Genomic DNA, 19,404 nt, shown 5'->3' with positions numbered 1-19,404 from the left:
AATTTATCGTCGAGGGCCACATAAAATGATTTGGCGGGCCGTATCTGGCCCCCGGGCCTTGACTTTGACACTTATGCTTTAGTCTAACAGATGGAATATTGTAAGTTGCTCTGTGTGATTTTCGTGCCGGGAGCAGGGAAATAATGGTGGCTCTGTGAAAGAAGCACCTCTTAAAGCAAAATAACCAATAACAACCAAAGTGTATATTCTCTAAGTGGCTGAAGGCACCAAATTTTAAACGGAACATCCTCTCTCAGCATGCACTTAGAGTTTGCCTGTAACTTTAATTACCTCATGTCGTGAGACAGCATGGTCTTCGTAGGTTTCAGGGATTTATATGCCCGGAATATATTTGCTTATACATGTGCCTTGTTTTATGGTCCCAGGAATGGATATACTCAAAAAGGAGTGTTTTCTGTTAAGCGATGAAGTCATTCTGTTTTTCCATCCTCTTCATTGTAATATGAAGGTCAGAATGAGTCAAGTAAGAGTCGCTATAAAAAAAAAAAAAACAACAGTTATCTTTTCGATAATACATACAGTCAGCGAAAAACACACTACTAAGTTGCTGTATTGCAGAAAATGTTGAACTAATTGAACTCTATAATCCTCCCTTAGCATTTAAACCCAAAACATACTGTGGTACCCTGACTTGGAATTGGAGTGAGAGAGATCCTGAGAAATAATGCAAAGTTAACAGCAGTTGTGCTCGACTGGTAAGTATATATAACCTGTTTGATTTTCAATCGGGAAATAAAACTTCAATTCAGTTATTTTAGTATGACTGAACTAAACACTCATGTATAAACTTAATTTCATTCTATTGTATTCTATTTAATTCTACATTTACTATTTATTGAATGGATCATTTTTGGAAAGTACAATATTATAGAGTACTATTTTTCTTAATGAAAACAAACATTTTTGTAGTTTGGTTTGGAGGCTGGAACCGATTAATAGCATTTCCAATCACTACAATAGGAAAAGATGATTTGAGAGATGAATATTTTTTTTATGAAACAAAAGCAACTTGTATCTTACGACGGTCGCTCAAAGAATTGACTTGGTATTAAGGGCAGTTGCGATTCTTCGTGGAGATAAGATGCGACTCCTTTTTTTGGAGTAGCAAGTTTGACTGCACAAAATCAATTACCATGTAGGCACATGACGCAACTGCAGCTGTGATAACATGTCGCGCCATCCAAGTGAATTCATGTGTGTGTGCGTGTGAGTCATCTTTTAGTGAAAATGATTATTTGTCTACTTGGCAGCTGACAATGGATTTTGAAGTCCAAAATGGCCTTCAGTGTCTGGTCACGCACATGTGAACTATTTCCTTGGAAGTCATGCTGAATGAACAGTGGTTATTTACTTGAATATTTATTTTTCAGACAAGTTTTTACTTTTATTCCCTACATGGAAAGAAATAGCCTTATTTTGTATACTCCTTTCTATGTCCAAACGGGCTCATCACCTTTTTCAACCTCGACCGATGTAGATAGAGAGATGTAGATCGAGAGGTGAAGTCAACTGTAGAAATTGATTGCGATCCTGAGAACACAAGGAGACAGAAACAACCGACAGGGACATGAACCAGGAAATATAAACGCTGATGCCATAGATTTGAGCAAGCAATTCATGCTTTGTTGTGCCTGTCTAAAATCTACCATCTTTTGGCAATAAAAAAAAAGCTTTGTTATCTGAAAATACACATACAGGTAAGATATATTGTTTCACTTGTTATCATGATATGATTTATTATTATCATAATCAGAAATTTCCAGTTACTAAGTGGCGTTTGCAGTCCAAACAGATTTGTCATAGCCCTGTGTAATAAACAGTGACTCTGATGGGAGGAGCTTGTTGTGTCGATGTCATTGTGGAACTTCATCTGAAAATGTACAGTATATTGTACACCACGTGGCTCTGTGTTTAAATCAGCAAAACTATAAAAATATATGGCAGGAATGTCAAATCAACTCTGCTTACACCTGGACGTTTCCCAAATAGGATCAACATAGTCGATTAATAGCCTTCTCTTAATTTAGCTGGGCTCAAAGCTCAGCTGTTGCACACTTTTGGCAATGAGGAAAGCAGATAAATGCATTTCCGCTTCATATTTCTTTGCTGGCGGAGAGACGTCTTGACCATAATCAAAAAACAACAATTAAGTCCTCAAAGGTAATAATTGCCCACGCTAGTCATTTCATTTATATTTAATTGTGTAAAGTATAGTAAAAAGATCATGAATAAATGAACAATTTATTTTTTATGTTTTAGTGGAACAAACAAATCAAATGTCAAAAGGTGTTTTTATTCTGGTAGTTTCAACATACATTGAATCAAAATAGGTTTGTATGAACTACTGGTGTGATACACATTAAATGCTCAAAATGTTTTTTTTAATTTTTTTGTTATATGTGTATTTTTGTTCTTAGTTAATAATGAGAAATTGCCCGTACTATTCTCTAATCTCTGCAAACCTGAAGTACTTTGATGACCTCAATACAAATATTTAGGTTAGCGGCAGTTCAGTACAATACGCGCAAAACGAGAAACCGCCACAGAAGAGGCCAAAAGTTCATGACCATAAAAGCTGAAAAGAGGAAGTAAGTCATAGAACATAAAAAGAACGCAGCGGTAGTCAGCTGTAAGATAACAGTTCATGATTAACAAAAAGATACAAAAAGAAATATTCATAGTGAGATACCATGCCGCTTAAATAAATCCCACGGGCTATAAAAGGATCTAGGCAATACATCAAATGATGATAAAGATCTGCTATTTGCTGCGCAGGATGTTTATATAGTGCCATTATTTATTTTTTTTCTCTCACAATTTACAGCCAACATGATAAAATTCCCAGTTGGCAGATAAATAAAGCCTGTTTACAGCCACAAATATAACAGAGACGGCTCAGCTGATTTGGTTTAGTTAGCAACTGTGCTAATCTCAGTGACTCGAGCTGCTCCTGTCTCAGTGGAAAAATACAGCCGAGCAGTGGTGTATACCTTGAACCTTTGTCAGAGCCAAACACTTTTTCAAGTGCAGCCACATGGTGCGGAGCGCAGCGTCTGGCAACGAGGCGGCTCGCAGAAAGGAACCATAGCAGCTTTGATTCTCTCACCTTGGCTCCGCTCATGACTTTTTCTTTGTATACAGAGCCTGCGGTGCATCCATCCGAGAGGAATACTGATCACTTTGTTGTTGCCGTAAGCAACTCTCACGGGAGGGGGGCTTTGTGATGGAGGGGTAAGTACTCAGTCTATTTCCCTTGGATTCTTCACCGTTACATGTTGGACTTTTCATTCTAAGACGTGTTTTTTGCTGTGCCACGGATTTTCAGAGTAAGCGCTTGTCGCCGGTGGAAACTTTCCATTGCTGTTATAATCCGGCAAGCTCAAGTTCAACCAGTAAATTAACGAAGAGCCTTAGTGGCATCGAATAGAAGTCCGCTGAGTGATTTGCATTGAACCAAATATTTGTCCATCTCTCCTTTAAGCAGACAGACGGATGTCTGAGATCAGATTGCGACCCATTTGTAATTAATCTCCTTTTCACTATGCCCAGGGAATTCCTGAAAGGAAGCAGCCGTGAAGTGGCCGGTCACGGCAACACTCTGGCGAAGAAGACTCAGCTGCTGGATCGTGGCAAGTGGGCAAACAAGTTGGAGTTCCTGTTGGCTGTGGCTGGGACCCTTGTGGGTTTGGGAAATCTCTGGAGGTTTCCCTATCTGTGCTACAAAAATGGGGGAGGTGAGCTTACCCCAGTCGCGCGCTCTCATTTCCTGTTTCCTGCTTTACATTGAGCAACGCTGTTAGTCATAATATCCATTTAAACGATAAGGAAGTCGCCCGAGTGAGGCACTGGACTGCTGTTTGTTTAGAGACGACAAGAAGGTCGAGGGAAATCAGTAAACAATGAAGATGTCTGAGAGTTTTCTACTTTTGGTGTTTCCTTCCCTCAGGGGCATTTTTGGTTCCGTATGTTCTGTTTCTCCTGTCCTGTGGTATCCCAATGTTCCTCCTGGAGACAGCCATGGGCCAGTATACATCCCAGGGATGCATTACATGCTGGAGACACTTCTGCCCTTTGTTTGAAGGTTAGTATTGGAAGACGCACTGAATTTTTAAACACAAACGTACATAATTCAACAGGTGTCCAACGTAGTCTGACAGCAGCCAACTCATTTCTACAATTCCCTGAATTATTTGCATCTTTGTATTTATTTTAGAGGGGAATTACACAGGAAAGTGGCTGAGAAAAGTTAGGTGAAGTAATACGAGTGGAAAAACGTTTACATCTCGAACACCGTTCATATCCAGTGGCGGCTCTAGAAAGTTTGATTTAAGGTGGCAAAGGGGTGCCAGGAGAAATTCAGGAATAACATGTTACGCATTAAGCAACTCCTTGTACCCTATGCATAACAATTCCCAAAAGTTGACCACTTAGGTTTTATTGGATCTATTTGACATAATATTTATTTGATATAGTCACATAAATCTTTTCGCCATTCAACTAAAATATCTTGTATAGGCTTTTATTCCTTTTGTCAAGAATTTTGAGGGTCTTGTTATTTTATCTCCAATGCTAAACCCACTCTGTTATATTCACATTGGCTTATATAGTTTGAATTTTTATTTTGAATTTAGTATTGATCGATTCATTCCAAACAACCGCCGTGAGAATGCATTTGATGCAGCTGCCACCCTTGGCCACCCTTTAAAACCGCCTATGTTTTGCCATTCCTTAAACCTTTTACAGTCAACCTGGCAACACAACTAAGTAAAAATGCACATTAACTTCAAAACTTATACAAACAGATACGACAGATGGAAGAGACCTTGAAACAAAAGCAAAACTAAAAACCCTCCCAGTCATGGATTAAAAGTGTTCAGTGACCTGAGAACCCTTGGAAAAGCATCCCCGACTCAAAGAGCTCTATTGTGTGCGAAAATGACCTCGCACAACCGACACCTGTGCGTTCTCACAGATGAACATCAAACCTGCGAGACCCATGTGACTGACCACACCAGGTGCCGTTCACACTGCACATTTTAATACTATAATTTGCTCCGGCCTCTTCGGTGTCAAGTTCCAAGCGTGAATATGTTGACCTCGGCTTTAACAGCAGAGACATTGTTATTGCCGAAATTTGCGCGATGCATTCTGTCGCCCACAATCACGTGTATGTCACACGGAACCGTCATGCTAGTTACAAACAATGCTTTACTTGGACCGTGCGCCACTTGAAGCCCCTCACAAAGAAGAGACCATATGCAAATTCGAAAAGCAAATTGGAATACAAAGCGGCGGTCACACACAGGTTCACCTCAGATTTGGGAAGTAGAGCGTAGATAAAATAGTCCCCTCAAAACTATCCCTCTGCACATGTTTCTCACATCAATACCTCCTTTCATAAAACTTTTTTTTTTAAAGACAAATTGGCATGGAAACTGATTCTTCACTTCAACGATGTTTGCTGTTTGTTTTAAGCACCGTTATATTTATCCATCAAGCATGTTACTTGATGACAATGAGGCCATCAAAGCTCACATGCCCAATTTCTATGACTAATGTATGAATTTTTAGTACTTAGCCACAAGCAAATGGGAAACACATTGTCTAGTGTTTGCCCTATCATTAAAAGTGAAAACCATAGGAAAATTGAACTTTGGCAAATACCAATTTGTTTTTGACCTACATCCCATTCATGATTGAGTGCAAAGGAACATTAACGTCATACTAGGAAGGAAAAAAAAAGGATCATAAAATGATGACTAAACATGACCTTAAAATCACAATGTTATGATGTTAAAAAAAACACTGGGTTATGAAAATGTCATCATATTCAGAAATTCTGAAACTATTATGGATTAACATTGCTACAATTTCAAACGCTTTTCAAATTGGAATTACCGTTACTACATTTGATGACTCAGAGAAGCACAGTTGCTGGTTTTCAGCAATCCCGTGCAAGCATGCAGCAACAGCAAAGAAATGGAGAGAGAAGACGCTTGTTGTAGAACATTGCTATCAAACGCGAGGCCCGGGGGCCAGATACGGCCCGCCACATCATTTTATGTGGCCCGCAAAGACCAATTTTTGCAGTGTCATTACTAAACTTACAAATTGTCTTCACTTTTTACAAATAGGGATAGTGCTAGCATTTTCCATTACCATTCATCTTTTTAAACAACTTGAAACATTTTTACGAGAGTCTGATTTCAAAACTATACATAAAAGACGTTGACGGTCATAATGGCCCTCCGAAGGAAACTATGACGACATCGTGGCCTGTGACAAAAACACCCCTGCTGTAGAAGAAGCTCATGAGGAAAAATAGGATAGGACTCAAAAGAAGAAGAAAACATGTGACATTATAAGGCTACGGTGTTGGGAAACATAGCAAGACAGATGCTGACAAGTTACTCAACTACGACATAGAAGTGTGGGGATATATCGGTTACAATGAGCTTGAACTGGTGTGAATGGTTCTGTACCCAGGATTGCTTGCAGGGAATGAGAGTCTTGAATGACAAGCCATTCATCCCTGTGAATAAAGCACTGCAATTTTAAGAAAGTCATGTCAATTTTCATCAAAAAGAATTTTAGTTGCTGCTGTAAATAGCGTGGGTTATTTGATAGCTTTATAACAGTTTGTCGTATTGGACTAGTTGTGTGTATTGTGACCACACTATTGTCATATACGTAAAATCCAGGCCAAATATATCAAATCTTCATCCGTGTTAAACTCCAGTTTTGACATTTGGCTTCGTGGCCTTTTGCATCATCCCATCGAAACACAAAAGCACACAAACAACCAGCAGTCACATAACTAGCACAGGTAATGATTCCTTGGAGGGAAAGGTAGAAACAACCAAACAGCTTTCAAATGAGTAGCCGTTTCCCCTCGGTGGTTCCACCCCGCCCCACGGCACCCAGTCGATGCAGCGTTCTGGTGGTGTGGTGCGTCAAGCCAACGGGTGATTTTTTTTTTTCTCTTAAGGTTCAAAGAAAGGTTGCTTTGATTGCCTGCAGTTTTAACGGCAGTTTACTTGGCTGTAACCTTTTCTTGCTGCCCCAAGTCGCCTGGCTAACAGCCACATGCTGAGAAGTAAATGCAGGAAACCCTTGTCCTCCTCACTTGTCGTTTGTTAGCACGTCTTGTTCTGACTGATGCCTTTGACTCGGTGTGGTTTCCACAGTTTCTAGCGGTACTATTTTAAAGTGGAAAACCAACCCTGTCTAACTGAGTTTAGCCTTCGCAGTCGAAAACAGCACATTTATTTTTCAATGGAATATATATATATATATATATATATATATATATATATATATATATATATATATATATATATATATATATATATATATATATATATATATATTTATATCTCCATTGAAGGAGTGTAACTGTAGAATAACTTAAGTTCAGAAATAATAATAAATAAAAAGATATACAGTTGCCAAATCCCACTCAAACTGGAGTTTAACATGATTGAAGATAATTTATGTGATATATTGTTCAATATCAACATTGGATATTTTCGTGATGTATACCTGACTATCTAAATGTGATGCAACATAGAGGTTGGGGGATCGTTGGTCTCGTGGTTAGCACACCTGCCTCGTGGATCTTTTTTTTTTTTTTTGCCACTTGCTGTTAACCGAAAATGACATCGCAGTTGCCACAATGTCATTTTCAGTGGACAAGTGACGAAATGGACGCCCCTGAGATAGATTAAAAAAAAAAAGGATTGTACCCCTTTAATTCATATTCCAGCAACGAAACAATCAAAAAACGGTGTTTCGACTTATCGGGCTGCACAGAACATATTATTACAAAAATAAAATTGAGGTTGCCTTCCCCTTTAAAACAATGTAAATTGACATAAATGTCCTGATGACATTTCAGCAATGAAAAGAAGAAAAGTAAAAAGTGGTGGATGCATTTAGTGTGCCTCGTGGCCTTATATAAAGAATTCAAGCACTTTTCCTTTGTTTAAAATTGCCATGGGAAGTCGCTTTTCAAACAATAGTGGGCAAAGTAGTCTGTTGATCTTGGCAGTGGCACCTTAGTATTTTTTTTTTCTCTATTCTTAACAAGCCGACAATGTGCAAGTCTATCAACACTCCTTTGACTTTTCCATCCGTGGCATAGCGCTCAAGTTCATTCCTTCCAAATGAACACATGAACGTTTTAATACGCTATTAATACCTTACATGATTATGGAAATAACTAACCTAGCTGGTCCCTGTTTTTTTTTGGAAGACGTTCACCCTCATAAATAGTGCACTTGTTGGAAGCTGGTTTCAGCTTATGACATGTGATTCTAGAAGGTTATTTACAGCACAAGGATGGTGTATGATGGATAGTGTCCCAACCAGTACAGTGTCCATGCACATGCTGTTAAAGAAAAATCCCCCGCTATAAATCAGGACTCTCTAACTGCTTTCGAGCATACTGTCATGCAAGCAGGAAGGAAGAGAACATATTAGGTAGTACAGAATGGATTTGAGATGTCCATCCTTTTAGTCTTTCTATCAAGGTTTGTTGACAATGAACAAAGTGGTCCATGTGACTGAAGGCCAAGTGAAACCGTATTCCTCGATGACGTATTTTACATGGGTTCTTTCTCTACCATCTCATGTGTCAGGAAGATCTTGAACTTTAACCTTATGGTATTCAGTTAAACATGGACAAGTGTGTAACAGAGGGGAAAGCGACATGGCATTTAAAGATCCAAAGAACACAATCCATAATGCTTGTATCGGCCACACATTGACCGACCTCGTCTCTTCAGGAATCGGTTATGCAACCCAAGTAGTGATTGCCTACGCTGCTGTGTCGTACATCGTCATCCAGGCCTGGGCTTTCTTCTATCTCTTCTCGTCCTTCAGTGCCGAGGTTCCGTGGGCCAGCTGCAGGAATCCCTGGAATAGCGGTAGACCACATAAACGGGGCTATTACCCGTCCCTAATATTTTGACCGACTAAGAATACGTGCTTATGCTGTCAGTTATATTATTTCAACATCTGATTGTTTCCGTAGAACATTGTGTTGAATTCGACAAAAGGAATGTGTCATCCAATTGGACGGCACCTGCTAATGCGACAACTCCCGCAACTGAATTCTGGGAGTAAGTATTTTGAAAATGTTTGTTGTCATCATCAGCAGATTTTGTTTTATGTTAACGATATTAGTAAGCACATAAACTGAAAAAAGAAAGAAAAACAAACATGTCACAATATGAGTGTAACTTTAGTAACCAAAAGAAATTGTTTGCAACAGTATTAGTGAATGTTTTTTTTTTTTTTTAATGAAATACGACACAGATATTGTGCAAAGTTATGAGATAAAATATGACACTAACTACTAAGCAAAGAGTAAAACCCCAAAACACCTATGAATGAAAGTTGACTAAGAATCGACCCTTGCGGAACTCCGCAGGCTGGAGACTGCTACAATGTAATGCAAACATTGTTTCTGTTTGAAAAGGAGCATCCTCATGACTCTAATGCTGGTAAATCCTTTTGTCTGAGAAGCAATCTTACATTGACCAAGGCCTAGTGCAGTGTGCCAAGGGCGGATTGAGAGATCAGTGCGCATGATTCAGAATTATGAACACAAGGAGAAGCTTATTCTCCAGCAGAATCCGAGAACTTGCTTTGGCTATTTCATTTCAAAAGAATCTCTCTCTCGAACGTAACCTTGCCTCCCTCATCTGTGCACTCGGTGTTGGACACCGAAAAAAATCACACGCTTGTGCAAATAGCGATTCAGAGTCAATAAGAGTTGCAACGGCTTGGACATTCCAACACCTCAAGTCTACTTTCGTTCTAAAAGCTAACAGTACATGTGAATAAAAAAATCATTTCCTTTAAAAACCAATTATATATTTTTTTCCCATGATACCGAAATGTCCCAACACCGATCAAAGTGTAGCGAAGGAAATAAAATTGTGTCTAAACATCAACAAAATTCTTTCTTGGGGTTACACTGAGCCAGCCCTGCTGTTATGGTAAAGTAAACTTACATGCAGAAGGCCGCTTGGCATTGGCTAGGAAATCGTCCGTCTTCCTGTCAACACTCTCATTCATGTGCTGAGCCCAACGTGATACAAGGTCAATAAAAAGACAATGGAATGTCCAAAATGTCATTGAGAAGCTTGCAATGCAGTTGCCATTTAGTGAATGTGACATTGCTCTTTGTTACATATGTTACGACTGGCGCTAGATATTTAACATGTCCTCCTATGACTACATGGAAAATCCATGATTCTTAGGCATGTGACGATAATGACCATATCAACCCATTGATAAATAAAATAGATACGATTGTTTTTATTTCCAAAATCTTTTCTTAATCGCCTGAACGGAAATGACAGAAAGTCTTGCTTGTCACATGTTTGACTGTGTGGATTTGTGATGTTTGTATTCCAAGGAGACGAGTTCTGGGTATATCCTCGGGGATAGAAAAGATCGGCAGCCTGAGGTGGGAGTTGGCTTTGTGTCTCTTGCTGGCTTGGATTCTCTGCTATTTCTGTGTTTGGAAAGGAGTGAGATCCACCGGAAAGGTAACACGCTTTATTTTTGTACACGCATGCACGCATTAGAGTTTCAGAAGTGCTCACGTGGTTCCGTTTGGATCAGAAAGCTGACAAAAAGGGTACAGCTGAGTAACGGCGGATTGGTAATCCTTCTCGGATGTAAATCCTGGGATGCAATCAACTGTGGCCTAGTTATGCTCTGTATAAACAAATGGATTATTACCGTGCAAAAGTTTGCCTTCAGTGCAGTTTAGTCTCGATCCTTTTTTATTAGATGTGGCGATTCAATGGTATGTTATGAGTATTAACCCTCACGTGTCTCTTGTCAACAGGTCGTTTATTTTACAGCCACTTTCCCTTATGTAATGTTGGTTGTTCTATTGGCTCGTGGACTTACTTTGCCCGGTGCGATTGACGGCATACGTTTCTACCTCTATCCTGACCCGACAAGGTTGGTGGACCCTCAAGTAAGTAATAAAGTGCCAGGCCAAAATAAAAAAATAAATAAATTAAAGAATAAATCAACCAAGTACCATGACGGGATCCCCGATCAGCTGCATAGGCTAAATCCTGTATACTGTCTCAAATTCACATTTATATTTCTTTAAATTATTTAGATTGAGTTCATATTTCATTTACTGATATGTCCACTCAGGTTTGGATGGATGCAGGTGCTCAAGTCCTGTTCTCCTTTGGGATTTGTCAAGGAAGTTTGACAGCTCTTGGCAGTTACAACGAGTTTAATAATAACTGCTACAAGTAAGTTCTCGTTCCCATTTCTTTCCTGTTTTTGGCTGCCTTTTTTTTTTTTTTTTTTGCTTAGCCTTTTCACTTTAACAATATTTTTATTCCTAGCACATGAAGGTCACGTTGCGGGTTGTTTATAAAAAGACCGGATATGACCTTCCGAGGTCAATGCTATTCAAAGTCCAGCTGCTCTAGATGCTTCTTAAAGTGTTTCTTTTTCTGCGTTGAGAAAATTGTTGACAAGTTTTCAGGTTGATTCACACTTGACTTTTATGCTGTATATCAAATGTATGAAGAAGGTTAATCACACTAAACAGGGACCTCACATTCTTGTTTTTTTTCCCCCCTCTCATTCTTTCCACCCAAGTTAACAGAGTGGAGTGTGCTGTCTGGTGTTTCTGGCTGCATACAACTCTTGATTAAGCTCAAGAGCTGGCTAGATTAGACAAATATTTAAAAAAAAAAAAGATAATATCTATATATTTTTAAATTGCACAGAGTGTGGTTGTCAAGTAAGTCGAATAATTTTATTTGTTTTCCGCTTAGGGATACATTTGTTCTATGTTTGGTGAATGGTGGCTCCAGCTTTGTGGCAGGCTTTGCTATCTTTTCCGTTTTGGGATTCATGTCCTACGAACAAGGATTACCAATAAAAGAAGTGGCGGCTTCTGGTGAGAATCCAAACATGATCATTTCTTATTCACACATAGCATAAATATGTTTTTTTTTTTTGTCTCCAGTCCACAAATACTGATGTTTTTTTTTTTAATATATATAACGGTTCTCATAATAACTGTTATGTGTGTAACGACAGGACCTGGCCTGGCTTTTATAGCATATCCAAGGGCAGTAGCGATGATGCCTTTACCACAGTTGTGGGCCATATGCTTCTTTATCATGGTCATCCTGCTGGGTGCTGATACACAGGTCAGTTAAAAATATGCTTGTGAAACCTCTGGTAGATCCCCTGGTTTGTGCTGACTTGTCTTTCCTTTACTAGTTTGTGAGCTTGGAGTGTCTGATGACCTCCGTGACAGATATGTTCCCGACTGTTTTCCGGAGAGCTTATCGACGAGAGCTGCTGCTGCTTTGTCTCTGCTCCGTTTGCTTCTTCCTCGGTCTTCTTCTCGTTACTGAGGTGAGAGCGTGGCGCGTTCCTTATCGCATTGTTTTTTTTTTTCTATCTTTGTGTATTTAACTTATCAAGTGATGGTACTGTGGTTCACTGATTTGGTTTAATGACCGTAAATGTACAGTATGTTGTGTCACGATCTTTCGCCATTATCTTCTTCCAGGGGGGCTTGTATTTCCTTCAGCTTTTTGACCATTACGTCTGTAGTGGCAACAATCTTCTCCTCCTTTCAGTGTGTCAGTCCATAGGAATTGGATGGATATATGGTAAGTCCTTGTAGCTGTTCTGTTATTATGGGATGGAAGGAGATATTTACAAAATGCAAACATTTGGTTGTTTATTTTTTAAGGTTGCACTTTGTGTAAAGAGTTTGACAACCCCCGGTTTAGGGAAATTAATATACCAGGCAAATTTCTTTAGCTCGCTCATCTAAAAAAAACAGGCAGTATTCGTGTGAGCTGTTACTTTTGGCAAAGACTGTGTGGCCCAAAAAAGACAAAACAAAAGGGCTCATAGCCAATCCGTTTGGACAGGAAAAATACAGGCTCTTGTATAAGCGTACTGTCAAAACACATTAACTTCTTTCAATTAGAAGCCAATACGTCAAGCCAAAACCATGCAGACAAAAGCCTGACTTTTTTTTTTTTTATCACCGAGGCAAACTTTGGTTTTGCGGAGTGGTGGGGGCGTGTGGGCTTCATTTGTAATTGCATAATCGTAACCATATTTGTTTTCAGATTAAGTTGTGTTTTTAAACCTGTATTCATCTGACCTTTGCGGTTTTGTATACGCTTGTGACCCTGGGAGGAGAACCGTATTGAAGATTTGATTTACTGTACTGCTGCTGCCCTCTAGTGGAAATTATTGAACCATGCATGTGAATAGGATTTATGATCGAGACATGTCATTTTGTTTGATCATAAAATGTGTGTTAGTTATATATATATGAATATATTTAGGGTTAAAAACATGAAATCTTGAAATCATGAAATGTATAATACTAGTAAAACATATTTTTTATGAACAAGCCCTAATTTTGATGAAGTTGGGACAGTGTAAAAAAAAAAAATACAGCTAAAAAACTGTATTTAATTAAATACACTGCAAAAAAACAGATATTTAATGTTCAAATTGATTAACTGAATTTTTTTTCTCATTATTTTTATAAATCTTGAAAAACAACTTTGATCGAGTTAAAAACGATTGGTTAATTTGTGACTGAGAGGACAATAGGTTCCTTTTACAGGCCACACATTCCTTTAATGTATGGCCTTGGACAAATTGGCGTGGACTTCTATCCAAGTATTACAGTCCCGCGGTTCTTACGCACTTCATCTGCCAAATATTTTGTCCTCTTTTGTTCCTCCCATCACTCCTGGTTAAGCTTATCCAAGCTTGAGAGGCCATTAGATTCTAAGGAGGGATTTGCGCTCTTTATTTGCGCACTTTATTTGACACGCATTCATAATTGTTCTAGCTTTTTGTTAACATGGATTTGTTAAAAACTCAGAAGGGGTTTAAAAGGTTGGAGCTGTAATACATTTCGTTCAATGCAAAACATCACAAACACACTCATCTGCCGCTTTGTTGAGTGCAGCTACTGACATCCAATATATTAAAATTTGCCCAATCATCAAGATAAGTTTTTCTTTTGGGCAAAAATGTTTTGGGATTGCTTTGTTTTTTTTGTTTTTTTATTTGTGGCTGTTTACAGTTGTATCATGTAATTAGAAGTTAGATGTTTTTTCTTTCCTAGGCCAGTATAAAAGATATTGTTTCTCATTAAACAGTCGCTTTGGAGGCACATTTTAATATGAAATGAAAATTTAAAAAAAATTAAAAATGAAATCTGTATTATGTGTATTTTTCTGTATGGGTTGATGTAAAAAAAAAAACACACAAAAAATAACCCTTTTTGTTTTTGATAAACAGGTGCGGATCGTCTCTATGACAACATTGAAGACATGATCGGGTATCGTCCATGGCCTGTCATGAAGTATTGCTGGCTTTACATTACCCCCGCTGTTTGTCTGGTGAGTGAAGACTAGTGGAAGGTACGAGTCATTTCTGTGACAACGGCAATAAATCCATTCTTGGCAAATTTCTTCATATCACACTCACAAATTCAAGTCATGTCATAATGTATGTGTGTGGAGTTTTCTCACAAAGCTTCATCTTGTTTTTCTCTCAAGCTTGAAATGACATGCTTAAAATGACATAAGAAGAGGAACATGGAAGATGTGCATGAGAAGAAATTAAGGATTTGAACTTTGTGACGTAAGGAATTTGAGACAGGTGCTGGTGTCAGTGCCAGGTGGGTTAGAATGAAGGGAACAAAGAGAACATTTTCATATTGTTTACTGTAAGTGAGTAAGACTCATGTGACACTTATTGTTCTCTATTTGTGGTACCTTGTGGTAATTGTTGAAAATTCAGACATGCAGTAGTAATGTGAACCAACAAAGATTTTTTTTTTTTTTAAATGTGTTGCCCAGTATGAGCGTGTGTGATGTAGGATTGAAATTTTTTAAACTCCAGAAAAGGACATTTTTCAAAATGACAGAGTTGGGACACAGTTCCGTTGCTAGGATGACAACTTTATTTGTGCGTGGGTTTAATGGAGTGTTACTATAGTTTTCAAGTTTAATTTTTCAATTTAAAAATCAAAAACAGGTGGTAAAGAAATGATGCTGTTCTGGCATGGCAACATTTATGAGATCATGTCATATTGTTGTTTCTTTGTTTTGATTCTTAATCATCCAAGTATTAGTAATCTGCGTAGGTGGAATGGAAGCAAGTAGAGTTGTCTACTTTTTGGACGTTGTCGTATTTTGTCTTTTTTTTTATTTTTTTTTATAACACGTAACAAAAATGAGTTGTGTAATTAAGCCCAATGGTTTTATATAAGGGCTTATAAAAGGGCTGCATAACAGTTGCCTAAGGCCTGGGAACTGGGTGTTGGGGATGAGAGATGTCTCATAGGGGCTTTTTACAGTTATTACATGTACTCAAATTCCTTTTTAACATGTCATTACATGCATATCCGAGAAATCGCAAACATGCACATACAAGAGACATTGTATAAGACAGAAATTAAGATTTTCTTGAAGGCAAAGCTGATTTGATGTTAACCAAGCCATGCTTCCCCCCCCCCCCCCCCCCCCCCCAACAAAAAAAAAAATGCTGGCATTTTTCCAAATGAATCATATAAGTTCAGCCGGCCCATTACATGTCGACACCTTACCCGATTCTTGGCACAAAAGGTCAGGTATGACATAAAGCAAAATTTGGCTATATAATATGTCTCATACTTTTGTATTTAGGACATCCTTGGTTTTGTTGTGGATACCTATATTTTTTTGATACTTTTCTATTGACATTATACTACGTCTATAAGAAATTTATTGTCAGTCACTTATATTCTATTGACAGTTCTTTTGACTTGGTGTTTGTTTTGCTTTATTTAAATTTAGTGCTAACTGTTGTTGTCCAATGATATTTGTTTAGCTATTTAATTTATTTTCCGGAGTTGTCAGAAGCTGTTTGCGAATCAAAAATATTTTTTTAATGAGCCGATGGTTACAAAATCTAGGAATATTGTAACATCTTGCATTATCAACATGACCACTGATATACAACCTATCCTGTCCTTTGCTTATCATTCCAAAATGTTCTAGGGACATTTACAGGAACATTTCCAGCCCTCTGCCGCTCGAGTGAGGTCCTACTTATGACTGCAGTGGATGCCGAATGTCTTAAGGCTTTTTTGTGATTTGTTTTGCCACTTGCTAGGGTACCTTCGTCTTCTCCTTGGTGAGGTACAAGCCGCTGAAATTCAACAAAACCTACGTCTACCCAACCTGGGCCTACGCTTTGGGCTGGTGCCTTGGACTCTTCTGCGTTCTGTTGGTGCCTCTGTGGATCCTCTTTAAAGTCATTCAGATGAAAGGCACTGTATGGCAGGTATGTGTTTGGTAACATGCGTCCTGAATCATAACTTACAAGGCTGCCATTGCCAATGTTAGCCTAGGATGAGCAAGCACGTTGTGGTTGCCTAGGCAACATGCAAGCTGGCCAAAAATGACTTTTCACTCCCCTGGTTTGGCACCATCACCACTGATGGCACAGAAATGATTAAAGCTCCACCAGGCCTTTTGTGGCCCAGCTTGACGATTAAACCAAAGAACCTGCACAGCTCTGGTCCCACTGCTGTCCAGCGCCAGGAACTAAACAAAGCACCAAAATTCAAAAGGGTTACTAGAAAAATAGCCCAGCCTAAATTCCATTGAGTGATTTCAACCTCATGATTCTTTTCGACGTCCCTAACTTGTACTACGCTGTAGTATTGCAGACTTTTTAACAAGTTCTGTCAGAGTTGAAACAAAAATCCGACTTTTGTTCGATTTCATCATTTAAAAAGCCTACTCCTAAATTTCAGCCACTTACCAGTAGCGTCTCCTTTCACTACATTTAAGCCTGGATTAAGATCTTGTGTGACTTTGCTGAACATTTGATTGACAAAAAAATTGCCGGGTTCCTAAATGTGCTGTGCTGACACGATTATATACAACATGGGAGTTGGCCAACTTACAGCTGTAGGCAAATTTGAAAATTGAAGAGTCATCTGTGGTTAGCCGTTTCTGTCCTTCCTACATTTTTTTTAGAGTAGTTTTCAAAAGGGAAAGGTGTGAAGAGTAAATCTAAAAAACATCAGTGTTGACACAGAGCTGAAATTCGGCTTGGCAAGTCTAAATGACTAATGCTGGTTATGACAGCAAGATAAAATACTCATATGCCTCCCAGCGGCAGTGAGTAGATTGTATGCTTAGAGAATAAATATTGTTTGACAAGAGTAGTGTGAGCATTGATGGCTAATATTTGGCTTTGAGGTTTACAGTTCACATTTCAGCTCCAGGCTTGCCTTGTCGAGTCAGCATGTTCTGGGCTTTTGGCTGTCCGGCTTCGTCTCACGTTCCAAAAAAACAGAGAATTGAATATACTCCAAATTGTGTATGTGAGCATGAATGGTATTTAACATAGTGACCTTTAACCTTTCCGAAGATAAGCGGTAAAGAAAATGGATGGATAGAAGTATCATGGTATTTTTATTATCATTCTCAGACTGAAACATGGTGAGGATAAATGACACATTATATTGTGATGTCATGTCATACTTTGAGTAAATAACAAAACCCTTCAATTTATATCTCAGGTGGACTGTGTAAGTTGGACAGTTTAGGGTTAAAAGATTGTGTGCTAAAGAACTCCATTTGTACTTCAAGTAACTGTAAGCACGGTGGAAAACTGATAGATCAGTAGCGTAATAATACCTCCAGTAGGACGCTTTGTGGTTTTGAATGATTGATGCGTGTTGATCATGTCTTACGGGCGCCTCGCCCATTTAAACAGCTCAAAATACATTACCAATCTCCCATCCATCAAGATGTCACATTCTGAAGCATTCGGTGCATATTTTTATCCCATAAGGTTAGGATTAACGCATCGAGGACTTGACATTTCATGGGGTCGCCATAATGTTGCATTGTATGACGGCCTGCTCCAATTGAAAAGTGCCCACACTTGTTGCCTACATCTCTTCGAAAGCCAAGGCACTTCATTTCCCTTACAAAGCCCACCCTGGCGTGCCACTTAACATTGAATTTGCGTGAAAGCGAAAGAGAACGTTTGTATGTGTGAGTAAGAGAGCGAAAGAGAAGGTCTTAAAGGAATAATGGACTCTTCTGCATGTTTTAACAAGAGAAGCAGTCGTTAATTAGTTGTTGGAGAAAACGCTATGTTTCACAGGCCCCAGATGTACTGATTCTGGAATGTGCCTAAAGGTGCTTAAAAGTTAAAAGTCATATTTTCTTGATAGTTACCCTTGACAGAACATCACAAACACACACAGCGGGCCAAATTGTAGGACACAGCTGCCCCTTCCTCAAGGATGCAGTGAAAGGAAATAAATGGCCAAAAATCTCATTTCAAGTTTTGGCTATACGATGCGGGCATTAATGTAGCTTTAAAGACCCTGGCAGACATTCAGCTGCACTCGGCGCAATACCTGGCAAAGACACTAGTTGACACATGACTAATGACACTTGGCAGGTTGCAGGTGAGAGCCTATAGGCTTGGGAAACATGTTTTTAACACTTACCGCTATTCCCTGTACTTGTTAGAACCTGTTATATAGTTACGTAGTCCTCTAATGAGCTTTATATGAACAGGCCAATAAAAGAACAATTTATTACCACAAATGCACAAGACGATACACATCTGAACTTTTCTCAACACCTGCCAGTGAGTTAAGGATTTGTTAACAGTCCATTTTATTTATACAGCTCATCAGTCCAGACGTCCTTTTCCCCACACATTGTAATTTTTTTAATTGATTGATTCTTGACTGTTTCTTGGTGTCTTCACAGAATCTCAAACAGCTTTGTCATCCAGAAAACAAGGCTCACAGCCCGGCAAAGCAACCTGAGCAGTACCCGCTGAACCCCAGCAAATCTCTGGCACCTTCCGCCAATGAGTACAAGGGAAGCGGTGGCGTTGAAATGGAGGCGCAAGTATGAGACCATGAAAAAAAATGTCAAGATGGTTTTGCAAGCTGTGTGGTTTAAAGTTCTTGTGCCACAAGAAGAGATGTTTCATAATACCATTTATTATTTAGTAGTTTCTGCATAGAAAACGTTAAGGTTAACAACCTTAACATAAATCATAGATAAATCATTTTCATTTATCATTATGCCAATAAGCAAACGGGAACACTTTCCTTGGCGCTGCTGCAGTTGTTTTCATCAAATTTTATAAGGAAATCAAAGCACTGAAATATGTTTTAACGGGACTATGTCCCACAAAATATGTGCCTATTTAAAGGTTTTTTGCACCAATGCAAGAGGAACACTCGCAAATCAAACAAACAAACAAACAAACAAACAAACAAACAAACAAAAACAACCCAAACAAACA

At 38.8% G+C, this 19,404-nt stretch overlaps 2 protein-coding genes across 4 annotated transcripts in view; both read left to right on the top strand.

Moving 5' to 3' along the window:
• Positions 1–3,253, top strand: part of frs3 (fibroblast growth factor receptor substrate 3) — a 12,932-nt gene extending 9,679 nt beyond the window's left edge. The window contains exons 9-11 of the mRNA XM_085925247.1: positions 619–716; positions 1,272–1,718; positions 3,163–3,253. The gene's annotated coding sequence lies outside the window, so the exon portion shown is untranslated. The remainder of the gene's footprint in view (positions 1–618; positions 717–1,271; positions 1,719–3,162) is intronic.
• Positions 3,112–19,404, top strand: LOC147049349 (sodium- and chloride-dependent GABA transporter 2-like). 3 transcript variants are annotated; one of them, XM_085925244.1, is made up of 15 exons: positions 3,112–3,252; positions 3,571–3,755; positions 3,968–4,102; positions 8,808–8,948; positions 9,056–9,143; positions 10,448–10,580; positions 10,886–11,020; positions 11,209–11,312; positions 11,847–11,971; positions 12,115–12,227; positions 12,301–12,438; positions 12,596–12,698; positions 14,365–14,465; positions 16,225–16,395; positions 18,858–19,404. In XM_085925244.1, the coding sequence occupies exons 1-15, from the start codon at positions 3,245–3,247 to the stop codon at positions 19,005–19,007; spliced, it is 1,830 nt and encodes a 609-aa protein (XP_085781370.1). In that variant the 5' UTR covers positions 3,112–3,244; the 3' UTR covers positions 19,008–19,404. The 3 variants fall into 3 exon arrangements, with proteins under 3 accessions (XP_085781370.1, XP_085781371.1, XP_085781372.1); XM_085925245.1 differs by lacking the exons at positions 16,225–16,395; positions 18,858–19,404 and adding an exon at positions 14,625–15,567; XM_085925246.1 differs by lacking the exons at positions 16,225–16,395; positions 18,858–19,404 and adding an exon at positions 14,625–15,567 and having other exon boundaries at positions 14,365–14,486.

This window comes from Syngnathus leptorhynchus, chromosome 11 (assembly GCF_054491065.1).
Source record: "Syngnathus leptorhynchus isolate UIUO chromosome 11, UIUO_Slep, whole genome shotgun sequence".
Taxonomy (NCBI): domain Eukaryota; kingdom Metazoa; phylum Chordata; class Actinopteri; order Syngnathiformes; family Syngnathidae; genus Syngnathus; species Syngnathus leptorhynchus.
This window is presented reverse-complemented; position numbering and strand designations above follow the sequence as displayed.

Bases quoted from the DNA above. Each gene is read 5' to 3' on its own strand.
- LOC147049349 (XM_085925244.1), top strand. The intron at 8,949-9,055 runs GTAGACCACATA...TTGTTTCCGTAG, and splicing joins CAGGAATCCCTGGAATAGCG to AACATTGTGTTGAATTCGAC. The intron at 12,699-14,364 runs GTAAGTCCTTGT...TTTGATAAACAG, and splicing joins AGGAATTGGATGGATATATG to GTGCGGATCGTCTCTATGAC.